Source organism: Quercus lobata, chromosome 4 (genome assembly GCF_001633185.2).
Source record: "Quercus lobata isolate SW786 chromosome 4, ValleyOak3.0 Primary Assembly, whole genome shotgun sequence".
In the NCBI taxonomy this organism is placed as follows: Eukaryota; Viridiplantae; Streptophyta; class Magnoliopsida; order Fagales; family Fagaceae; genus Quercus; species Quercus lobata.
In genome coordinates, this window is record NC_044907.1 from 2,217,323 (window position 1) to 2,243,022 (window position 25,700).

Genomic DNA, 25,700 nt, shown 5'->3' on the forward strand with positions numbered 1-25,700 from the left:
ATGCTGTTTCACCTTCTAAATTATTGTGGTTTACATCAACAAATTTGTAACCCCAAGCAAGTAAGTGCCTCACAGCTTGCGTAAAGTAAATCAGTCAAGTCTCGCCCTTGCTTCTATCTTAATATAAATGCATAAATTTTTTTTATATATTACGCCGGTGACAGAATTGTACATAGACCGAGGGAGGCCACTACTCTCTAAAATTTTAAACATTTTAAAATATATTTTAAATTTTGGGAAAAAAAGAAGAAGAAAGAAATTTACTTGACCCAAAAAATGAGTTTTGGTTCAAAAAAATAAATTGGGTATTTGATACATGCACTTAAAAACATGTGTTTTGTTGTTTGAAAATATGTGTGGAAATATGTGTGGGTGAAAAAGTGTGTGGAAATATATGTAATGTTATTTAAAGACTGAAAACATGTGTTTGAGTGAGTGTACCAAACGGGGTCAAAATGGTTATCGAAACTATTCATGGTTGATTATTTTATATGTTTTATTTATTTATATGTTGTTAATACTTAGTAGATGTTTTCTTTTTGCTAATATAATACTCAGTAGATGTTATTGGAGAGAACTTGCCTGGGATTGATTTTTTAATACTGCAACGTGCAACACAGTATTGCCTTCATCATCCTTCCAATTCAAGACTGTTCTTTGATACAATTTAGCATTTTTATAAACACTTACTCCAAGCCATGTCACTAAGAATTTAAAAACCTCAAGCCTGTTATATTTGAGGGCAATATGCAAAGCAGTCTCGTTTCGCCCTGTCACATCTACAATAGAATCAGGACAGACCAATAAAAATTCTTCCAATAGATCAAGGTGTTTACCACTTTCTACTACGTGATGCAAAGGAGTGAGACGCTCCCTTCCTTTGACATGAACAAGGTCCCCATCAATTTGTAGAAGCCGACGCACTAGCTCAATATGTCCATTTTGTAGAGCGAGGTGAATAGGGCTAAACCCATTTTGATTTAGTTTCCGAGCAAATGAGGGCTTTAAACCCATCATCTCCATGGCAAATGGGATTTGCCCAGTAGATGCAGCTATGTGTAAAGGAGTATCAGCAAATGTTAGCTCATCGATGTGCTCCAAAAGTTTTTCATCCTCTCTAATTAATTGGTAAAAGGCATTAATATCTCCATTTTCAGCCAACCGCTTCATCCTCTCATCCATTTTAAGGAAGGCTAATATATTAAGCTAGGGTTTTTCTTGGCCTGAACTTGTTGATGTGTGACTTGAATTAGTAGGTGCTGCATACAACAAAACCAATATTAGCACTTCATCCTAATTACTTTTTTCCCTTTAAGTTTGAGGTGGGGTGTCATTCCTCTAAACTTAAGTATTATTGTTCTCTATTAAGAAAAGTATTTAGTAGTTCCATTGATTTTATTATAGTCACTTTTTTTAATAATTTTTTTTTAAATAATGCAACAAGTAAACCGTATATTAATGATATGTTCTCCATGATTAATAAGTATTATTGTTCTCTCAAAAAAAAAAAAAAAAAAATTGGTTATGTATATAGCTTTTCAATTAGCCCGTGCATCACATGGGTTAACGACTAGTTTTTTAATTAAAACCGGGACTTAAAAAAAATGCAACAGAAATTTTACCTCAGGTGCTTCCTCCTCCTCCTCCTCTTGCTTCTTCTTCTTCTTCTTTTTCTTTCAGTTTGTCTACCTTTAAAGGGTTCTGCGAAAAGTGAGAACCGTTTGGCCTATCTCATTGATTTATACAAGCCATGTGCTCTACTAGTCTCACCTTTATGTTTTTCTAATTTTTTTTATTTTGACTTCGTGATTTATACAAGCCATCCATGTACTCCATCTACTAGTCTCACCTTTATGTTTTTCTATCCATTAGGCCCGACAGCCAGTCTTCTGTCTCTCTTTTAATCCTAGCAAACCTTTTCTTTTCTTCTTTTATTTTTTTATTAATCCTTTTTAAAATAGCCTTATCTTTTCTCACTTTTTTTTTTTTTTTTAAGTGTGTGTTTGGCAAAAATTAATTTTACCAACTTATTTTACTATTCAACTTATTTTTGCTACTATTCATGAGTCTCACTGTACTATTTTAGCTAACTTTTTACCTTTATTTATAGTATTTTCAACAAAAAATTTTCAATTTCAACAAAATAAGCAGATCTCAAATGAACCCAAAGTCCCAAATAAGGTTACTATTTAATTATTGTCCATATCCCAGGTTACTATTTTTTTTTGTCTTAAAAAAATTTTCATAACATTTTTATAATAATAAGTCAAAATAAAGTTTGATTATTCTCAAATCCACCACAAATCAAAATAAGGCTATTGTATTAATTGAAATAAAATTATTATAAAAATATTGTGAAATTTTATTTAAGAGGACCTAGATTAATCTATTATGTTCTTAGAAAATTGTTGCATTACTTGCTTATTTGAGAAGACCTAGACTAATCTACTGCTTTCTTGGATCCTTGAATCAATTACTTGCTAGTGATGATTGGTAATTGGGATATGAGCTTGTTTGGATAGCATGAAAACTCAGTGATATCACTCAGTTTTCATGATCCACTATCCAAAACAAGTGGGTCTCACAGATGGATGATTGTTTGGTTTGGTTTTGGATGATTGTTTCCATCACTCAATTCTCTGATTTTTGAATGATGAGTTATGGAAACTGAAAACACGTTTTAGTTATTTTCAGTTTCCATAACTTTGTTTTTAATAGCACTTTCGTAATTAAACATACATTGAAAGACCTGTTAGTCAGGTCAACCGCAAAAAGTTATTTGAACACTCATTTCCTTATCACATATCAATTTGTAATATTTTTTGATAAATATATTTTATAGTAACTTAACATTTCCTTTAAGTTTACGTACACGACACAATTGAAGACTTGGCATCAATGGTGTCTTTCCACTGTTCCACCCACCATCTTGACTATCATCCACTTATTTTGTTAAATTAACCAAAACCAGACGCCAAGATTAATGACCCCTACTTGTTGGTAGGTAAGACTTGTCTTTCGGATTAGCAGGACTTCTTTCTTATTTTTTATTTTAATTTTTTGTGGGGAAAGGCTAAGAAATATGAGGAAGAATGTTTAGGGGCTAGGCCAAAGTTTTTTACATTTTAACTGATAAAGTTTTCCTTCAAATCTAGTTGAAATTCCAACTCATTTTGGGACTGTTTATAAGACTGTATGTGTGTGTATATTAAAAAAAATATAATTCATAAAATTATTTAAATAAATTAAATGATTATTATTTTTTTAAAACAATCACATGATTATTTAATAAATCAAGTAACTAAAATTAAAAGTATAATTTTTTTTTAGAAGAGAATTAAAAGTATACATGGAGATAAAACGAAAGACTTTGGTTATACACAGTATTTTGTCTTTGCACCGTGGCCTTTTGCTAGCGCATTTTCCACCTGATAAGCAGTCCAGCTTCACTTCCATTAAATGCATAGAGTACACTATAGTGTAGGGCCTAGGAAAAAAAAATTGTCTTAGTTGCACAACAATTTCATCATCCATTTTTCTCAACCAAAAAGAAAAAAAAATAATTAAAAAAAAAAATTTCATCATCCACTTTATCATAATTTTTGCCAAGCCAGTGTAAACATTATTTGCACTTGGAGCTTTTCTTTTGTTGCTAATGTTCACAGTATGAAGCCATAATTAGGGGAGCAGTTTTAGCAGTGCCAGCTTTATACTATATAAGTAAAGGCGGTCGTCTAGAACAAAGTAAACGACACTGCTTTGATGCTTGTGAGTTCTACAACTGAATGCATACCCCTACTATACACTGAATAGCAAGGCAGGCTGCACTTAACAAAGTCAAAGTCCTGAACAGACCAAGCTAGAATCATTATTTTTTATTATTATGAAAACATCATTTTGGTCCCTACATTGTGAAGTTACAGTCAATTTAGTCCATACATTTTGATATAAGTCAATTTGGTCCCTGTTATTTTCAACTTGCGGTCAATTTGGTCCATACCGTTAACTCACTAGCGGAAAATGTCTATGTGGCAAACAATTTGCATTGTTGACATATTTAATATTTAAATATTGAATAAAATGTTGATGTGACAAAATTTAAGTGGCTATATTAGTGCTTAGATGGCAAGAAAACTCCACATCAGTTTTTTTAAAAATAATTTTCTTTTCTTTACCAATTTTGTTCCTATGTTTATTTTTTTTCTTTTTAATTTTATTACAATTTCTTTTAGCCAAACACCCATTCGCACTACCAATCTTTGACAACCAAGTCCTCTGTAGCACCTAAACATCTCCTCCATCACAAATCTAGGAAACCCATGTGAGAGACAGAGGGCAGGAGCCTTGTGTTTGGGGAGAATCAGAATAAGTGATAAAGGGTTAGATTTAAGTTTGATTGTGAGAATTGAGGGTTTATTTGAGGAAAGGGGAAGAGATAGAAGCCAATGATGCTAGCGGTGGTGGCAGTGCAGATCTAGCCATGGTGGCTGGTCAAGAAAGACAAAAAGGGCTGAGAGAGAGAGAGAGAGAGAGAGAGAGAGAGAGAGATTAAAAAAATGAAAAAGGAGCTTCGGTGGTGGTGAGATCCATGTAGATTAGCTGTTGGAAAAATAACATGGAGTGAATAAGAAATTGATGTTTTCGTTCACTTAGATGCTATTAAAAGTGGTAAAAATCATGAATCCCATATAGGAAAGGAAATATATAATATATGAGTTTATATGCTCAAGAGTTGAACATTAGGTTAGGTTTTTGGCTTACGTGGACTGGGCCTACTTGTCCAAATAATAATTTTTTTATTTTAATTTTTGAGTTTGTTAGTCTGTGCATAGCAGTTATCACTGAAATAAAGTGTCTGTTCAGTAACGTATAAGTTTTTATAGGTCCCTCATTCATAAAAACTACTTTTCAGAAAACTCTCCAAGTGAGAATATTTTTGTGCATTCATTTTGTGTCAAAGAGAGAGAAATAGACATTGAGTAGTTCGCAGAGCACGACCTTGTGTGCTTTGTTTTCGTGCTGTAGATCATTTTATCCTGGGAAGCAGACGTCTGTGAGTCTCAAAGCACCACAGTGATTGTGTGAAGGGCGAAATCTACTTTAAGGAGATTGTGTCAAACACAAGACTTGATCTGAATCATTCATCATTCACATATTTGATGTGTGAGTTTTTTAATTATTTGCATATTTATTCTTATATATATATATATATAATATTTGTTTATTATTTTTGCATATTTCATCTATTTATGTTATTGCTTATTCTTAAATCTGTGTATTGTTCCTTTTGCTTTATTACAAATGTAAGTTATTGAAATATATCCGAAAATCTTAAATCAGGTTTCATATATTTTAATTTATTTTTGTGATTCACGGTCAACGGATTTTTGTGACGGTTAAAAACACTTTATCGACAATTGGTTTTACTCTGCGCAAAATTTTGGCAAAACTGGGTTTGTGTTTATCGGTTGATATTTGAAAATGTTGAATTTCGTGTTTGACTGCAGAATTTGGTTTGTTTTTACTGTGATATTGTTGATCTTTTTCTTCTTGATTATTATATTAGATTAGGACTTTTGTCATATTTGCTAGTGTTTGCTTTGTGTCTCAGATATTTTCTAAGCATGTGATAAAGTTGATTTGATACTTGACATTAAATTATATTATATTAGGTTTTTTTTTGGGTTAAATTATATTAGGATATGTTTGGCTGGGGATTGGTTTCATTTGTTCAATCACTGTACGAATTGTGTTTGCAATCCGGTATTTTAAATATTTGTTGGATACAATATTATATATTATACTAGTATATGCTTATGACCTCAGTGATTCACGTGGCTCTAGAACCTCTTTTGCTGCGTTGGCTATGTATTGTCTAGTCTACAAAAGTGATTGTCGGTTGTTGATTTGTATTTTGATTGTATTTCTTTGGTACCTGTGTAGAATTCTTTTACAATCAAAATCCTTTGTATATTCTGACATTACACAGAGACTAGATGGCTTGTTATATTTTATATGATTTTTGTTTTGAAGTGATACTAGAATGCATTGCCGTGTCAATTGTTTTTGGATTGTTGTGTAATATAAAACAATGCTTCGGTTGGATTTTGAGAATTCAATCTGATGGAGTTTTGTTTTGACAGAAATGTCGAATGAGGTTGTGCCTGTTACTGCTTCTATTACTGTTCCTATTAATCATGGAGAAAAGCCAGAAAAATTCAATGGTATTGAGTTTAAGAGATGGCAACAAAAAATGCTGTTATATCTCACGACCCTTCAAGGAAATTGAGACAGATAGGCAAGTGGTTGTTGCTGTGGAAGCATGGAAACATGCTAACTTTCTCTGCAAAAACTATATTCTAAATGGATTGGACAACACATTGTGAAGAGGATAGAATGAACATGGACGGTCTCATTCTACTGGAGTGATGGTACCTTCTTGTTTTACATTAGGATGGAATGTGACGAGGAGCGCACGGCAGAGGACGAATTCTTTTTGTAGGACAAAAAGAAGATGGACGGTGACAGGGTCACATGGCATCTGCATGATGTAGGACGATCCTCAAGGTGACGGATGAAACGTGGACGGTGACAAGGTCACGTGACCTCCACGCAATTTAAGTAATCCTCAAGAAACTTAAAAAGGAAATATCTTGCGTCTCACGTTTACCTCCAAATTGGAGAGTTCCATAAGGAAAGGATCCCATAAGATACGCGAATTAAAGAAGATCTCTCCCACAAGGAAAGGTCTTCTAAGCCAAGGAACGAATATTTGCTCCATGCTACTATAAAAACCCCAAGACCCTCACAAACCAAGGTATGCATAATTCACCCCAACTCTGACACTCTAGAGTTGTGAAAAGATTTCTAACTTAACCTTTGGAGGGTTTTTGGCCAGTACCACACCGGTACTATAACGTTCCAGTCAAAAAAAAAAAAAATGTCAGATTTTTTTAGTTCACACGTGCCTCCCAACTACCCCACCTAACCCCCTTCCCCACCAATCATTCACTTATCTCTTCACTCTTTGGCCGGCTCACTTGCTTCAATTGTTTTCTTTCTTTCTTTTTTCATTTCCTCTCAACACAACACAAACATTTCTCTCATGCTCCCTAATCCTCTCCCACCGGTACCTCCATACCACCATCATTTTTCTGGCAATGTCATCGGAAAATCCTTAGGAACCTCTAAGCATCTTCATCTTTTATTTGAGGTAAAAATTTCTAATCTTTTTGGTGGGTCTATATGCTTTTGCTTGAGGTTATTTTTATCTAAGTTTTAATAATGAAACCCATGTGATTTATGAGCATTGGAAGTGATATTCATGTGTTTTTATGTATGAGTTTTGTATTGGTGGAATTATTTGATGAGTGGGTATATAATTTGTGCTAATGATGACTACTTAAGGTTTATGTATGGTGGAAAATTTAGGGGTTTTAAGTTATAACATGTGATGGTTGGTAAATTTAATTTTTCATTGCCATTGGGTTTATTTAGAGTTAGTTGAAGTTCAAAATTTCTTGTCTTGGAGGATATATTGATTTTGCTTTCCTGGGTCCCTTAATGATGTAGTGTAAATTTTTGGAAGCTAGTCATAATGTTGGAGATAATATTAAATGGGTTAACTTTATAAATTGAAGTTTATGCCTTGTGAATCAATTTGTTGAGAAACTTTGGAAGTGGGATATATTATTATTGATGAGGTTAAATACTAGGCTTGCCTAATTAAGTGTTTATTTGGCAATTCCTAAATTGTAGCTAGATACAATTTTAAGCTTTATGCTTATTGTGTTAGGTTTGCTTGATATTGTTGAGATTCTAGCTAATCTCCTTTAGAGCTTGGAGAATTAGGTTTTTTGCGGGTTGTAAGGTAAGTAGCTTTTTAATGAGATTTTTGAAAAATAACCATGTTTTATAAATGTTGTTTTTGGGTCAAACACATTTTGGAAAATTATATATGGATATATGTTTTCTTAAAAGTATTGTGTTGTGACTCTATCATATATTATTATATATGAAAATGCTTCATATTTGGTATTGCATTTGGGGAAATGCATGAATTGTTGATATGGAAAAATGAGCATATTTTATTTAATCTTTGATAAGAAAATCATTGATTTTATGGTATATTGAAAACTTTAAAGATGCTTATCTTATCTTGTATTATTTGGGAAATTGATAGAAATCTCTTGACAAGAATGAAGTTGAAAACCTTACAAACTTTGTAGAAGTTAGATTATTTAAGGTTTTTCTGAAACTACCTAGATATGAACCATGTGTTTCAAAGTAATGTAACCTGTGAGTTGTTTTAACACCATGCATTGTGTGATTTCCTGGTGATCACCTGATTTGGTTTCCATAGTCTTTGTAACAATGGAATCAAATCCAGGTCAGTGTCCTTTCACTTTGGATGACGCATTCTTCCTTGCTATCCATAGGGGGAAGAGGTTCCTTGATTGTGTGTGGGTGAGGCTACTGCCCATGGGGCCAAGAGGCCACATGCAAGAGAGGTCCTATTTGACATGCTCTCTCTACTGCCCAAGGGGCGAGAGAAAAACCTTAAGGGTATAGGTGAGGCTGCTATCCATGGGGCCAAGAATCTGCATACCAGAGAGGACAATATCATGCCAGTTGTGAATGGGTGGATCTCCTGACCGGTCTATGTGGTAGTGTAGTATATTTGTGACAATTTACCTTATGTTAGATATTATGGCTTTGGAAATTATATTGTTGGTGCTCACAGATTATAATATATCGCTTCAAGGTATTTACTTTGAGAAACTTTGTATTTCATTATTAAATCATTCTTGTCATATTATTATTATTGAAGATGAAACTCGCATTTCCCCCACCCTCATTAATTATGTTACTTACTGGGCGTTAGCTCATCCCATCCTCTAACAGTTTTTCAAATTTATTAGCTATACCTTGGGTATGGAGCTTACTTCTTTGGTGACTTTGTAGACTTTGAAAATAGGAATTGATTTTGATCTAAGTCAGAGCATTAGGAGTTTGATGAATCTTTTATTCTTTTCATTTGTTTCAACTTAAACCTGCTATTCCTTTTTCCTTATCTATCTTTTCTATGCTAACCTTCTATGTTGCCTTGTGATTTACTTGCTTGTTTCTTGGGTATAGGTATAAATACCATGCTACACTATGCCTCCTAAAAAGAAAGCACGTAAAGTAAGGCATGTAGATGAGGTTGCAGCTCCAGAGCATGGCCTTAAGCAATGCCAAGAGCATGAGAGATTTGTCACTGTTGATGGTGATGAGATTGATGAGGTGATAGATAGGATCTATGTTAGGATTGCTAGATCAGTCTAGGGTGGTGAGTGTAGGTAGGAGGGTTGTTCTTTTGGGGAGTTCCATAAGCAAAACCCTCCAACATTTAATGGGGAGCCTAATCCAATGGCAGCAAAATTGGTTGCTAAAGATGGAAAAGTTATTGAGAGCCCTGAACTACTTGATTTTGGAGTTATTGGTTTCAACCCCTATTGGTGATACTTTAATGACTAATGTTGTGCTTAAGTATTGTATTCTTTGTGTTGAGGGTAGAGAGTTATTGGCTGATTTGGTGTTACCAGATATGCATGATTTTGATATCACTTTGTGTATGGATTGGTTGGCTTCTTACCATGCTAGTGTGCGTTGTTTTGAGAAAAAGGATGGGTCTATGAGGTTATGTAGTGATTACCGTGAGCTAAATAGAGTCACCATTAAGAAAAATTTCCTTTGCCTCGTATTGATGACTTATTTGACCAGTTGCAAGGAACACAAGTCTTTTCTAAGATTGATCTTCGTTCTGGTTAACACTAGTGGAAGATTAGGGGTGAGGACATACCAAAGACAGCCTTTCAGACTAGATATGGTCATTATGAATTTTTGGTGATGCCATTTGGATTAACTAATGCCCCTGCTGGTTTTATGGATTTGATGAATGGGGTGTTTCATAAGTTGGATCGATTTGTCATTGTGTTCATTGATGATATTTTGATTTATTCCAAGAGTCAAGAAGAGCATGAAGAACACTTGAGGATTGTTTTACAGATTCTAAGAGAAAGGAAGTTGTATGCTAAACTGAAGAAGTGTGAATTTTGGTTGAATCAATTAGTGTTCTTGGGTCATGTGATATCTAAGGATGGAATTGTAGTGGATCCTGATAAGATAGAAGCGGTGGTTAATTGGGATAGGCCTACAAATGTGAGTGAGGTTAGAAGTTTCTTGGGCCTTGCTAGTTTCTATAGAAGATTTGTAGAGGGATTTTCCCACATTGTGGCTCCTTTGACATAGTTAACTCGAAAGAGAATGTTAAATTCGAGTGGAAGGAAGAATGTAAGAAAAGCTTCCAAGAGCTAAAGCGGAGATTGGTCACAGCTCCAATGTTAACTATTCCTTCAGGTATAGGGGGGTTTTGCCACTTATAGTGATGCTTCTCATAAGGGACTTGGTGGTGTGTTGATGCAAAATGGTAAGGTTGTGGCTTGTGCTTCTCGCCATGTATGTTTAGATCAGAATTTGTTTTCTTCATACCATCCTGTGGACAATGGAGAAGAAATATTCATGGGGAATTCCTCAACCTCTAAGGTTGTAGGAAAAGGAAAGGTAATATTGAAGATGACTTCAGGTTTGAATGATGTGCTGCATGTGCAGATATTTGTAAGAATCTTGTTTCTTGTTCACTGTTGAGTAAGAATGGTTTCAAATTGATCATTGAATCTGACAAGTTTGTGCTCACTAAGAATGGCACGTACGTGGGAAAGGGTTATATGATTAATGGGCTATTCAAAATTAATATAGAGTGAATCTGGATTATTGCAATTGTGGATTTGGTTTGTAATAATTTAAAGTGTGATATTGTAGTGGTATGATACTGTAGGTCTGTGTATAGAGATGACTTTTATATATATATATATATATATATATATATAGCTTGTAGTTATGTACTTATGTATTGTAAAAGCATATATATGATCTTCAGTTGACTTATATGTATGGTTGATGTAATATATCTAGAATTTTTTATTATTTTTCGGCTTCTCTTTATTTGTGTAGATGATTCTTTACACTTTTCCACTTGACAGCTTTTTGGAATAAGTAGTTTGGCATATAACTGAAGGAAAAGGAGTTCACATGGCCTAGATATATAAAATGACAGGCTAGAGTAGTCAGATCTTTTAATTTGCTTAAGTAGTGAACTTGTAATATAAATCTAAGCTAGTATATTACTTTAACCTTATGGACGTGATGAATTGGATTGGCCATCATTTGTATTCACTATTTTGTGAAATTGTCTCTTAGCAATAACTATTTGTTGACCCAATGTTATATTATGCGTTTAATGAACATATGTGATTATGATCATTGATAACATTGAGTGGAATTGAAATGGTTTTACAAAACGGTGATGTGTGGAGCGAATGGTGCAATCTATTTGGACGAAACAAAGAAGAAATGAAAGAAAATTTGTAAAACACGATGAATAATGGAAAAGTCAAATAACTTTTTTATAATTCTTTAAATGTGGGGTGTCTTCTTAAAAAGGAGGTGGCTTATTTAAAAAGGTTTTGATTGAGATACAAAACAATGACATGAGAAATATGCTACCTATTTCTAAATGTGTAATTACCAATTAAGTGTCTTGGTAGTACACATAGTGATGGTAGGTCTTGACATATTCGTCAAAGACATATTATCATGAGGTAATTGCTCTCTAATGGAAGTACTTCCAGATTATAAAACAAATCCATAATCAATTGATTGAGTAGAGAGCTAGTAAATTGCTCATCAAGGGGAATGGGGTTAAAGCCTATTACCTAAAAGTCTCCAGGATGGCAACCCAACCTAGCTGACTGGAGATCCCAAGATCTAGGTTCAAAGGGACAACCGAATCGTGGAGACTATTTTTTATCACTATGGAGATAACATCTCCCTCCCATTGCTATGATGAAATAGCGATGCCTGTAAGCGATGTTCAAAGTAAGCTTTTCTTTTAATGATTCTTATATCTTGGAATTCCAAGTAGGGTATAGCAGGATACTCTTAATAAGAATCACATAAATGAGTGTGAAGTGGGCCGCTTCCTTGAGAGTTTCTAGGCTGAATTCTCTAAAGCACTTCATGAATTTACCAGGATATGTTCAGGGCCGAAATGAACACAACTATAAGAATCGAAAAATGTCTGAAAAGGAGCTGTGTGAATTCTATTTTCTTGGTATACACAAACGGCTGAACAGTTCAAGACATCAAATTCACTAGTTAGCCAGTATATCTGATAGTCTTTCACAAAGGAAAGTTCAAAGCCACAAGCTACTTCTCCCGATACAGTAACTTTTCTTCTACTCTCTGTGTGTCTACATCATCATTTGCATTGTGTTTATCAATTTCTATTCATGTGGGGGATTGTTGGAAAAATAACATGGAGTGAATAAGAAATTAATGTTTTCTATGTTCACTTAGATGTTATTAAAAGTGGTAAAAATCCTGAGTCCCACATAGGAAATGAAATAGATAATATATGAGTTTATATGCTCATGAGTTGGACATTGGGTTGGGCTTTTGACTTATGTGGACTGGGTCTACTTGTCCAAATAATAATATTTTTTATTTTAATTTTTGAGTCAGTTAGTCTGTACACAACAATTATCACTGAAATAGAGTGCCTGTTTAGTAACATATAAGTTTTCATAGTCCCTCATTCATAAAAACTACTTTTTCAGAAAACTCTCCAAGTGAGAATATTTTGGTGCATTCATTTTGTGTCAAAGAGAGAGAAAGAGACATTGAGTAGTTTGTAGAGCACGACCTTGTGTGCTTCATTTTCGTGCTGTAGATCATTTTATCCTGGGAGGTAGACGACCGTGAGTCTCAAAGCACCACAATGATTGTGTGAGGGGCGAAATCTGCTTTAAGGAGATTGTGTCAAACACAAGACTTGATCTGAATCATTCATCCATCACGCATTTGGTCTGTGAGTTTTTTAATTATTTGCAGATTTCTTCTTATATATATTCAATATTTGTTTATTGCTTTTACCTATTACATCTATTTGTGTTATTGCTTATTCTTAGATTTGTGTATTGTTCCTTTTGCTTTATCACAAAAGTAAATTATTAAAATATATCCAACATTAGTAGACAAAGAGAGGCAGATGCTTGCATTGTGGTGGTGGCGGTAGTGGCGGCAATGAGCGTTGTTGGGAGGCCGATGCTTCTCTCTCTCGTATTCTCTGTTGTCGTCATCGTGTGATCTGCAAAATGGGTACAAGGATAATGGATTTGATTGAAATGTGTTTCAGTTTTGGGTTCTCTTGTTGTATATTCTTTTTTAGATGTAGTGATTTTGGGGTACATGGATCATCCAGCCATCTTCTTGATCTGTAAGCATATTTTGATTATTGGGATTACTAGGAAGTGATGGTTGGGTTTCAAAATGTTGCTTCGACTTTGGGAAAGGTGATTCAATTCTAGTGCAGTAATCTAAATGGTAAATGGAGGCATCCTCCCATTCTTGTTTAGAACTGGTAAGAGATGTGTCTTACTGTCATCAGAGGAAATGTTCTTTTATAATTCATTTCCAGAAGAAAAAGATTTTACCCAGGTGTTGCAACTGGACATAGCCTCTCGTGGTGACCCATTTCCAAAACAATGAATGAATAGTTTCTAAACGATGAATGGTTAAAGAAATTGTAATAAAATTAAAAAATAAATAAATAAAGATAAGAACAAAATTGGTAAAGAAAAGAAAATTATTTTTTAAAAAGCTGATGTTGATTTTTCTTGCCATCTAAGCACTGATGTAGCCACTAAAATTCTTCCATGTTAACATTTTATTTAATATTTCAATATTAGACATGCCAACAATGCAAACTGTTTGCCACGTAGACATTTTCCATTAGTGAGTTAACGGTAGAGACCAAATTGACTGCAAGTTAAAAATAATAGGGACTAAATTGATTGCTACCAAAATGTAGGGACTAAATTGACTGTAACTCCAAAATGTAGGGACCAAAGATCTAGTAGTCACTTGAAAGGCCTGGAAAAAAAAAAAAACACACACACACACACACACAATCAAATGTGACTGGGGAGGACCGGCCAAGAACCCTCCAATGGTAAAGCCAATATTTCTCTCAAATTTTGGAATTCCAATCTCTTTGGAAGTGTTTGAAAGACTTACCTTATTTTGACGTAGATGAGCGCTTATATAGTACACAAAACGGTTACTTGTCTAATAACTTCCCCTATTATTGAGAAGGTCGAAAAGTTCGGAGTTAACTTCCATAATTGCCATGGAAGTTACATTGTTTGGTCTTGTTTTCATAACCGTCATTGGAAGCGGTTTGTAGTAATGAACTTCGATTTTTACTTGTGCTCTGGGATAGGAATGTGGAGGTTGTCCAAGTGCTTGTATAGAGAAACATGATTAGAATGTAAGGGGGTCGTCCAAACACCTTTTTGGATGGACGACCTTGTCACGGATGAGTGTTCTATACAGTCCATCTTTCTATTCTTGCCCTGGACGACCCTTATGGACGAGCTTGGAGTTGTTTATTTTATAGTACACCATCAGTTGCCCCCTAGTCCATAGGTCATCTAGGGAAATGTATAGCTTGATGCCATCCTCTGGACGTATATATTTATGTCAGTGGTTAGGTGTACCATGTGTTACGATCCTATTGGTGATTGGTCATGTCGATTCATTTTTTCGAGGAGCATGCCACATGTCACCTTTTGGTTGGTTGTGTCATTTCAGTTGCTAAAGTTTGCTGCCTATAAATAGTAGAATTCCTCCGCTACCCTTCACATTTTTGAAATTTCCTTCTTTGATATCCCTCATCTTTACGCCTCATCTAGAAGTGTTTCCTCGTCCTTAGTTCTCCTCCATCTAAAGTCAGGTACTTTCCTCATCCTCATTCTTAGGTTTTCCTTAAAATTTCTAAATTTCTAAAATCATTCTCTCCTCGTCTAGTAATAGTGTAGATAAAGCTATAGACGAGTACCATGACTCTTCCAATTATAGTAGCTCTAGTAGTAATAGTAGTAGTAGTGGTAATACCACGGACGAGGAATACATCTCTGGTGTTCCTGGAGTACCTCTCGAGGCTTTTAAGGAATATCTTAGGACGGGGCAGCTTCTGGGGTTGGCACCTAGACGAGTATTCCTTCGTCTCCTTTAGACGAAGTAGAAACCATGTACAGTTGTGCTGTAGGCATTCCTTCCAAGACAGACGAAAGGAAGATTGTAGCACTTAGGAGTTGGTACCAAATCCCAGACAACCTTAACCCTAGGTTAGCCGTCCATGGAGAGTGGTGTTGTCAACCCCGTTTTGGGATAGGTGAAAGTTCAAAAACGTGTATAAAACACCTTTGAACGTTTAGACCCCCAAATAACAACTTAATCAATTCAAGCAATATGTCAAACAACTAGTGTGCGGAAACTTAACATATGCTATCATACGAAATTGATTAAATACTATCTAAGCCATAACAAAATAAAATCCACATCAGATAATTTAAAGGCAAAGATAGAGGAAGGAAGATGCAAACACAAAGACAACACGCGATGTGTTATCGAAGAGGAAACCGAAGTCCTCGGCGAAAAACCTCTCCGCCGCCCTCCAAGCGGTAATCAATCCACTAGAAAATATAGTTGGGATACAAGGACAGCAATAGACCCTCCAAGCCTAATCTACCCAGTGCACCTAAGCCCTCCAAGCTTCTTGCTCCAACGAGGTTGCGCCGAACCTTTTTCTTTTCTAGCTTTCCGGATTCCGCTACTAGACCATAGCATCAACCAATGAAGATTGGTTCCTTCCTAACTGCTTCCCAGAAATCCAAACAGCAGACTCACAATGATGATAATGGTGAGAACCTGGTTTGGTATAAAGCCTCTCAAGGATTTAACAATGGAGAGGAAGAGAGTTGAGGAATTTGAAGAGATTCTAAGGTAGAGATTGTGGGTGAAACAATCTGGTTTTTCTTTAGAGTTTCTCTCTCAAAATTCTCTCTAGAAGCTCCATTTCAATCGTGGGTAATAGGGGTATTTATACTGGAGTGGAGAGGAATGTGAAACGTCAGAATTCTACAAAACAGGGGTGGCTCGCGGCTTGACCTCGCGGCTTGACTAAGTCGCGAGATCCAGTCGCGAGATAACCGTATGGCCAGTTGTCCTGTTTTGTCCTGTAGTGCTCCAGCTAGCAGACTGTTCACCTTCCAGCATGCTTGGCACGTGAGGTTGCTTCTGGCGGCTTGAAGCCGCGAGTCACCCGCGAGACCCAGCCGCGACACTCTGTTTTCTTGCACACTCTTGAGCAAACTTCACTCTATCTCACTCACTATCCTTACATCAAACCCACCTAAATACAGGGTTACTAAATGTTGAATTACAAGCAAATTTGGCACGGAATAAAGCCAATTAGATGGTTGAATAAATTCAACCTTACAATAGGCATCTATGAAGCTTATATTTTAGGGGGGCTTAGGTTACCTTTAAATGCTTTTGCTAGAGAATTACTCACTAGGTTAGGTTTAGGAGTGTGTCAACTTAACCCTAACGCATGGAGATTGATTGTCTCTATGCAAGTTTTGTGGAGAGAAGTATTTGAATGGGATCATCCTCTCACTGTGGACGAGTTCCTCTATTGTTACCCTCATAAATTAATCAATTCCATAGAGCTCATCTTCATGCTGATAGAAGTTTCCACTCGTTGGTGACCCTTCAACATCTGTCTACGTGGGGACATGGTCCTGAGCCGTCCATTGAAGCCTTTGCTCACGAGCTTACTGTCCGCAAACGTGAGTCCTTCTTATATATATATATATATATATATATATACTTAGAAATTTCCCAAGTATTATTTGACTTATACTTTTTGACTAACATTTTGTGTTTTTCTTTTAGGGATGGCAACTATGAAGAAGAATAAAGGCAAAGAAGAGGCAAGGGGTGCAATCCTAGCCTCGTCCATTTGTAGGTGACAAAAGAAAAAACTTGTCAAAAGGAGTTGATTTGGGAAACCTCCCAAGTAGGCGTAAGGAGAAAAAGGCTAAGCATAGGTCGTCCCAACCTGGGGTGGTCAAGTCCAGTCAACCTGTCCTCCCTATCTAGTAGCCTTTCGTCCAAATTTTCGACATTGATTCAGAGCCTAGAGATCCTCCGTCCGTGTAGATTCCGTCCACAGTCAATGTGCCTGCCTCATCTCAACCTTCTCGACGAGTTCCTCAAAATCTTATTGAAAATGAAGACCTGGCTTGGGAAAGGTTCGAGAAGGTCGTGATAAACGAGGATGTGGTGGCATGCTATGACATGTCTTTAAAGGACTTTGAGCACTCTAGTGTTCATGACCTTTTTAAGGTATGAATTTTTTTTTTTTTGTGTCTCGTCTTGTTAGTGATGTATACATGTGTATCTTGTTTAACAAAATTCTCATTTGTGTAGGCAATGTCCAAGTTCATTGCTGTGTCCAAGCAGGCAACGGAGCTGGACAAGACAAGGATCTAGGAGGTTAAGGACGAGTGCAAGAAGTGGGCTGAGGTGGCGGCTAAGGCCAAGGACGAAGTTAAGGAGCTGTAAAACCATGTTGAGGAGCTAAGGACTGATGCTTTAGAGAAGGATACTCGTCTTGATCACCTCCAAAAGAGGAATGACGAGTTGAGTACCCTTCTTGAAAAAGCAAAGGAAGATGCGGTTGCAGAGTTCAAGGCATCCAAATAATTTATTGACTTGATGGATACCAACTATGCAGTCGGGTTTGAAGACTTCAGGATGGACACTATGGAAAACTTCCCTGAGATTGACTTTAGCTCCATCAAACTCAACCTTGGTGGTGCTGCTACCAGCTCCGTCCTCCAGACGAGCTCAGAAGATATCAACATAGACGACGATGCCACCACCCAGCCAACTTAGGATGACCCCAATGTTGATGCCCCTCCTTCATGAAGACAAGATTTTGATATTTTGTTTATCATTGTACTTTTTTCCTTCTCCTTTTTTATTTTTTTATTTTTTATTTGGTCTGTTGTTTTGGACCATTCAAAGTTATTCAAATACATTTAACTTGTCTACAGTTTTAGGACGAGTTGTTTAAACAATTACTTTTTTAAGCTTTATTTTATAAGGGTTTTTGGACATTGGTCATCCACCCTTAACTGATGAATGAATGTTTATTTTCTTCACCTTTCCTTTTACTAAACATGTTATTGCATGGACAAATGTTTTCTACATCTATAATATAGGTTTTAACCTTAGCTCATCCATGATAAGAATCTGTTTATGTTCAGCATTTTTACCATTCTTTGGTTTTCTACAAACTATAACAAATAGATAATTACAACTACATAAAAATAAAAACAAAGTTAGACAAAGTTAACAAAATAAAATGGTCATGAGCTCATAGTTATCCACATTAGCAATAGATACTCATAATGAACTATCATGTAACAATTCAAAATTTGAAAACTTGTAAAAGAAAATTGTAAAATTTCATGCATTATTATTATTATTATTATTATTATTATTATTATTTTGTCGATAATTCGATATATTCAAGTTTTTTTATTAAAATTTTTTTAATGGCCTCCCTAAACAAAATTCTTAGAGCTATCATGGTGACTACACGTTTCAGTTAGTTTAATTAATAAAGTCCTTGATAGTTGAATAAAAGATTTGGGGGTTCAATTCTTACTTACACCAAAAACTGATTGATGTCGTGATCTGATGATAAAGAGCGATCATCAGGAGCGGACATCGAAAGTTAAAACCCTCTCTAAATTTTAACCATATACAATTATTCTTTAAACAGGTTATATGATTGTTGACCTAATTAACAGGTCACGTGGATGGTTTTACACTACAAAACGCGGGGGCCTTGGGCCGCGTTTTTTAAGCCGTGGCTATAAAAAACGCGGCCCAAGATAGACTGAAGCCGCGTTTCATAAAAACGGGGCCATAGATGGGTTCTTAGGCCGCGTTTTTTAAGCGGGGCCATAAATGGGTTCTTAGGCCGCGTTTTTTTGAGCTAAAAACGCGGCCTAAGAACCTCCGTATTTTATTTTTTGGCAAACTTTTTTTTTTTTTCTTTTCCTTAACTATGGCCGCATTTTAAAAACGGGGCCATAGATGGGTTCTTAGGCCGCGTTTTTTAAGCGGGGCCATAGATGGGTTCTTAGGCCGCGTTTTTTTGAGCTAAAAACGCGGCCTAAGAACCTCCGTATTTTATTTTTTGGCAAACTTTTTTTTTTTTTTTTCTTTTCCTTAACTATGGCCGCATTTTAAAAACGGGGCCATAGACGGGTTCTTAAGCCGCGTTTTTTAAGCGGGGCCATAGATGGGTTCTTAGGCCGCATTTTTTGGAGCTAAAAACGCGGCCTAAGAACCTCTGTATTTTATTTTTTAGCAAACTTTTTTTTTTCTTTCCCTTAACTGTGGCCGCATTTTAAAAACGGGGCCATAGACGGGTTCTTAGGCCGCGTTTTTTAAACGGGGCCATAGAAGGGTCCTGAGGCTGCGTTTTTTGAGCTAAAAACGCGGCCTAAGGACCTCCATATTTAATTTTTTCGCAAACTCTTTTTTTCAACCCTAGCCTCTCCCATCGCACATCAGACTCATCTCTCAAGCCCGATCTTAACCCTCACACTAAAACCTCCAATCTCCAAACAACGCAAAGGCAAAACCCAAAAACCTCCCCATATGCTATGCAGCTCTAAACTCAGGGCTGCACTTTCCTCTCATCTCCGTCGCCACTCCTCAGCTTTCTCTCTTCCTCTCCGCCATTTCTCTTCCACGGTCACCGCCACCATGGCCTCCAATAATCACCCCAAAGACGAATCCTACCTGAACCAAGTCATCCCCAAGCGCATCCAGCTCTTCCAATCCATCCAAGCCAAACTCCTCACCGAATGCCTCTCTCTCTCCTCCGATCCCATCAAGTACATCTCTCCAAAAAAACCCTAACCCTAACCCTAGAATTTTTCACACTCACTCAATTCTGATTTGAATTTTCTTCTTTTTTTTTTTTTTGAAGGATTACGTTGCCGGATGGGACTGTGAAGGAAGGGAAGAAGTGGGTGACATCGCCATTGGACGTTGCGAGAGAGATTTCGAAGAGTTTGGCTGCCAACGCTTTGATTTCTGAGGTCAATGGGGTTCTCTGGGACATGTCTAGGCCTTTGGAGTCTGATTGTGAGCTCAAGCTCTTCACTTTTGAATCCGACGAAGGCCGCGACACTTTCTGGCACTCCAGCGCTCACATTCTCGGCCAGGTATGACCTCTGCATTGTCGATTTTTCGCATTTGGGCTTTTTTTTTCTGAAGAGAAAGTTTGAATCTTTGGCTTAATTTTGGATGCAGTCGCTAGTTTTCCTTTTTGGAAGGCAGCTCACCTTGAGTTTGAAACTAGGGGTGACCTGAGTTTGTGGTTTTCCTTTTTTCACTTTTCAGTTTTTTCTTTTTCTCTTTTCCCTTTTTTTCTTTTTTTTGTGGGTTTGGGTTCTGCAGAGGTTAAAGAGTTACTCTAGTTTCATATATACCTACTATTTTAGTACATAAGTGTATTTTGTTCTTAATCTAAAAATTTGTTAGGAGGCTGGGTTTATGCCGTGTGTAATCGAATCGAGATGGAATAGGGCGGAGTATCTTGCACGTTGTCTTCTGCCTGTTGAATAAAACATTTAAATAGGGAAAATTGTGAAATACAATAAAGAATATAATTCTTTCTGTAATAATGTATCCATGGAAGTATCTCTCTGCTTTCCTTTTTGCTATTAGTTTTTTTTTTTTTTCCACACAATCAGTTCCTCACACATGGTATGGTATAAGTTCTGGACCCATCATCAATACCATAGGACTTGCTCATTATTGTATTGAAAAGTTAGTATGCAAAAGCTGGCAAGGTGATTTGTGAACCAGCCTAACAATTTTGGCTATCTGAACCTATCTAAAGTCTTGCTAGAGATAATTTTAGTTCAGCTAGCCAACATTTTGCTTATTATATTTTTTAATACTTCCTGATTAGTATAATGTTTTGATTTGACCGAGGTTAGCATTCTTAATATGTACTTACTCTCAGAGATTCTTTAAACAACAACTCTAGAGATTAAAAATAATCACAACTGCTTTAAGTAAAAAATTCTATCAGTGCGTAAAAGCTTGTTAACTCAATGTTTTAATGTATGTAGACATGTAGCATTACTCTTAAAAGGTTTGTCTCATTGAACAAAAATTGTAAATCAACAGTATTCTAAAAACATTAGTTAAAAGGTGTACTTCTTGTTAATTTTTGAAACAAAACAACTCATGAAAGTTTAGTCGTAAGTGGTAAGATGTAAGTTTAGCTTCAGAAATAAAGTAAAATGATTGCCACATTGAAGCGGACATAGAGGACTATTATTTAGATGACTTTAAGATATGGCAAACGGAGTCACTGTGAAATTGATTAGCCCAACTAAACTTCTATAAGCGACCAGCATCGTATACATAATTGCATTAAGACAAAAAGGCTTCATATAGGTGACTACTTGTTCTGAGTCTTCTGACTACTCCATTGCAATTTGTGAGGATGATTAGCCAACTAAACTTCTATAAGTGAACATCGTCATATACATAATTGCATTAATACATAAAAAGGCTTTATAGGTGGCCATGAGGAACCATCCCTATAGACATTGGGCCAAATTGCCTTAGAGTCAGAGGCCTACCATGCCTAGGGATAGAGCAGGTTTATTGAAATTTAGAATCTTTAGATCTCTAGTGACAAGAATTCTAGTTGGCTTGCCTCTGGGGCATCACCTTGATCATGACTCTACTAACCTTGATCATGACTCTACTAACTTCATATTCTCTAGTGGTTATAACAACATGGATAATCTAGGATTGGTTATGGGGAGCAGCAGGAAAAAAACAAACCAAGACTAGGATTAAAATTTATGTTCATTGTGCAAGCCTCAGATTTTACCTTCTTGCATGGTAAAATTTAGAGATCTTAGAGTGAATTATGCAAATTTATTTTTCTCTTTCAATTGATTGTCTTCAGGAAAGTGGGTATTTCCCTCCATTGGTCTCTCATTTACAGGTCAGTTCTGTAGATTCCATTGCTAGCTAGGTTCTTTTATTCTTTTTGTAGTATTTGGTCCTCTTACCTTTAACTTTTGTTTTTTTTTTTTGGGGTGAAAATGTACCTTGGAATTGGGTCACTTTAATAAAATGCAACATAAAATGTGGATGAACAAGTAATATGAATGACTAGATCAAAGGCATTAGGGAATGCTTTTATTTGCGATTGATTTGTATGAAAATATAGGCAGATTCATATGAAATTAATGCAGTTTTGAACGAAATCAAGGAGTTTACTATGCTAATGTCGATAATTACCACATTGATTTGCTCAGGCTTCATCTTTACAAGGGGAACACGGACACACAGGAGGCCGTAGGAGTGATAGGAAAGATGCTTGGCATCTAGGTATGTAATTTTTTTTGTATTGGAAATTGCTTAGCTTTGTGGAACATTCCTCCCAAATACAAATAGGTATTAGGGTAGGTTATGGCATGAAACTGTTGGGTGCAAGTTTAGAACAATATGGCTAGGAGTAGAATTTAGTATTTAAGTTGCTGTTGTGCTAGATATAAAAAATAATAGCATTGTAGAAACTCTATTGCTGAAACTCTATTACATTGCAATTTTTATTTCTTTTTCGGATGTTACAACTTCATTTACAACTCACATCTATATATAGATGTGTTAGGATTTTAGGATGACTACAAGCTTCAAGAATACTATAGAAGTTTGCTTCATTTCTCTTTAATTTACACTTGTCTATGAGGTGTCTACTTGCATGCTTGCTTGGTGCTGGATTCTTCATTTGTTGACACTTAGATTTTCCATATCTGCATTTCAAGTGCATGGGAATTTCTACATATATTATTATTATTTATTTGATTAAGTATTCAAGCTACCACTCTTAGGTTCCCACTTAGGTGAATAGAACAAGGTCATGACCCATTTAGTGGTGGCTGAAAGAAGTCATTAAGTAGTTAAATTAATACTTCATTTGGAGAAGGATGTACTAGCGTAGTCTCTCTTTTGTGTTTCCAGGTAACAGCTTTCAAGCAGCATGCAAGTAGATTAGCTGCTCTTAATGAAAGGTTGATTGGTATATATCAAAGTGGGTGACTTTTGGTAAGGTCAATGAGTTCTTATTTCTTTGTTTTATTGACCTTTTTGTTGCGTGATGCATACGTGTCTTATAGCTGCATTTTGGTCCAGCTATGTTAAGGAAGGACTTCTTCTTGGCCAGCTCATGGGAAACCGGTTTACAATCACATTGTGGTAAGGGTGTTTTCCTTGTTCACTAAACCAGTTTTATTTTTAGTAATAAATATTTCATATTTCTTTCTTAAAACATCCATGTCTCCATTGGAGTATAATAATGCACATATAGATTACCATGAAAAAATCCAATGAACCAATTAAATTAAACTAATTTTGTCTTTGTTGCCTATTTAACTGATTTGTTGCATATTGTCCATTAGTTGTATGTAATTGAACTACTTGAAAAAAACATAAACGTTGTTTGTAATTGAGTCCAATAAGAGGAATATGGGGTGGAGATTGAAGTTGACATTGGAGAAGTACAGAGTGTTGCAAAGGTTACTACTTGTTCTAGCTTTGATTGGGACTTGTATGGTAATTGGGGATGGGGTGCTTACACCAACAATTTCTGGTATTAATTGGAAGGTTTTGACATTTTGATTTTGGTTTTGAGTTCTAAGCTTGGGATGCCACTAATCGAAAATTCTTTTGTTTTTTTTCATTGTGTAGTTTTGCAAATAATACTTCTAGTAATAATCATTGTTGCTCTTTAGAAGTATAGATATGGAATTCTACAGATTTGAAGATAGCTTAGACAGAATTCTAGTAATAAGTAGTAGCCACTGAGTGATACCAAGTTCTTATGGGTTCTCTTTTTGGGAGAATTTATTTATTTTTAGCATCTATATCACATGTACATATATTCTGTGAAGAAGAAGACTAAAGAAGCAAATCAAAGTTAGGTATCAATCTTGATTCTACTGTTATATATTCATTGCTTAAATGATATATGAAATATCAAAGACCTTTTCTTTCTCCTTTTTTCTATTGTACAGATGTGAAGTTAGTGGCCAGGTTAGGAGCATGCATTATTGTGGGTCCCTACGAATATAATTAAAACAAATTACTTGCTTAATGGATGAAATGATGTCGGGCATGAGAACCATACAAGAAGCCATGTTACAAAGCAGCGTGCGCAGTTTAAGCAATTTCTCAAGTAATAAAAACTTTGCCTTTAATTTAATGAAACTTGCTTGTTTATTGCAATACATTGTTATGTGCTACTAATACAATGTATATAATATATTCAGGATAGCGCTACATCACAGTGAGGACTCTTCATGGATATTTTAAGATTGTATGTTGTATAACTTTTTGGCTGTATCATAAAGAATATTGTAAACATGATGTCTGATGCTCGCTACATCTTTTTTGTGTCAAATGGACTTTAAACTTTTTCCCTCCATTTTGCTGCTGTATTGAACTATATATTCCTTAAAGATTGATAATTTTCCTGTATTCGTTAGAGATATTGATTTGTGACAAGTTTGAGAAAATTCTAGTTTGATATTTAATTTACTTGAAATTCTGGCTTGTTATTTTTGTTGCATGTAACAAGATGGAATTTTTTGTATGTGTGACAGGTTTGTAAAACATAAGCAGGTTTGTAAAAACTCATCTGCCCAGAAAGGAAATAAAAAGAAAAAAAAAAAAAAAACTATAGCCGCGTTTTTAAAACGCGGCTATAGACAAATTCCTAACAGGAATTTGGGGGTCTTAGGCCGCGCTTTTTAAATGCGGCCTAAGGGTCTGGTCTTAGGCCGCGTTTTAAACGTGGCCTAAGGTTAAACCTTGGGCTGCATTTAAAATGCGGCCCAAGACCACAACCTTAGGCCGCGTTTAAAACGCGGCCTAAGACCAAACCCTTAGGCCGCGTTTTAAACGGGGCTATAGGACCTGGTCTTGGGCTGCGGTTAAAAAGTGCGGCCATAGGACTGTCAGTCCTATAGTCACAGGTTTTAAGCCACATCAAAAAGCGTGGCCTAAAAAAACGTAGCTATAGGCTATAGCCACGTTTTTTTTGACATATAGCCGCGTTTTAAAAACGCGGCCAGAGGACCTTTACAAGAGCTAGAGGAGTTTTCCTCCCAACTAGTTTAAAGGTTAAGGGGTCGTTTGGTAACGTTGTTCTAATAACGTTGTTTGTATTTTTTGGAAATACGTATGGGTGAAAAAGTGTATGAAAATATGTGTAATGTTGTTTAAAAACTGGAAACTTGTGTTTAAACATATGTGCCGAATGGGCCCTAACTTTCTCATTTTCAAAATAATTAGCTAATTTTTAATTTTTAATTTTTTTTAATAGATTCTTATTGTAAAATAGTAGTAGAAATTTTTTGGCTAAATTCTAAATGAACGTAAATACTCTCCATTGTTTTAATAAATTAATAATGCAAATTGCATTCCTTTTAAAGCCATTTTCCAACAATCACCAAACATCAATAGACATGAATACAAAGTGCGAACATTATCAAGTTAATAAATTTCGGACACTTATTCATTTCTAGTTTTATTTTTCCTCGATCTAATTTATTTAAGTTTTCTACTCCATC

The 25,700-nt window shown here is 35.7% G+C and overlaps 2 protein-coding genes across 6 annotated transcripts; one reads left to right on the forward strand and one right to left on the reverse strand.

The window, feature by feature from the left end:
• Positions 1-514: 514 nt before the first annotated feature.
• On the reverse strand, positions 515-1,653 carry LOC115988033 (ankyrin repeat-containing protein BDA1-like). Its single transcript, XM_031111664.1, has 2 exons — positions 1,623-1,653; positions 515-1,259 (listed from the first exon to the last, which is right to left on the reverse strand). The coding sequence occupies exon 2, from the start codon at positions 1,180-1,182 to the stop codon at positions 565-567; it is 618 nt and encodes a 205-aa protein (XP_030967524.1). The 5' UTR covers positions 1,183-1,259; positions 1,623-1,653; the 3' UTR covers positions 515-564.
• Positions 1,654-19,549: 17,896 nt separating this feature from the next.
• Positions 19,550-24,628, forward strand: LOC115983167 (threonine--tRNA ligase, mitochondrial 1-like). Of its 5 annotated transcripts, none has more exons than XM_031105794.1 (7): positions 19,550-19,928; positions 20,024-20,261; positions 22,031-22,069; positions 22,386-22,458; positions 23,263-23,325; positions 24,144-24,304; positions 24,399-24,628. In XM_031105794.1, the coding sequence occupies exons 1-6, from the start codon at positions 19,690-19,692 to the stop codon at positions 24,203-24,205; spliced, it is 714 nt and encodes a 237-aa protein (XP_030961654.1). In that variant the 5' UTR covers positions 19,550-19,689; the 3' UTR covers positions 24,206-24,304; positions 24,399-24,628. The 5 variants fall into 5 exon arrangements, with proteins under 5 accessions (XP_030961654.1, XP_030961655.1, XP_030961657.1 ...); XM_031105797.1 differs by lacking the exon at positions 24,399-24,628 and adding an exon at positions 23,092-23,175 and having other exon boundaries at positions 19,553-19,928; positions 24,144-24,162; XM_031105795.1 differs by lacking the exon at positions 22,031-22,069 and having other exon boundaries at positions 19,552-19,928.
• Positions 24,629-25,700: the final 1,072 nt, after the last annotated feature.

Bases quoted from the DNA above. Each gene is read 5' to 3' on its own strand.
- LOC115983167 (XM_031105794.1), top strand. From the start codon at position 19,690: ATGCTATGCAGCTCTAAACTCAGGGCTGCACTTTCCTCTCATCTCCGT. The intron at 19,929-20,023 runs GTACATCTCTCC...TTTTTTTTGAAG, and splicing joins CTCTCCTCCGATCCCATCAA to GATTACGTTGCCGGATGGGA. The intron at 20,262-22,030 runs GTATGACCTCTG...GATTGTCTTCAG, and splicing joins GCGCTCACATTCTCGGCCAG to GAAAGTGGGTATTTCCCTCC.
- LOC115988033 (XM_031111664.1), bottom strand. From the start codon at position 1,182: ATGGATGAGAGGATGAAGCGGTTGGCTGAAAATGGAGATATTAATGCC.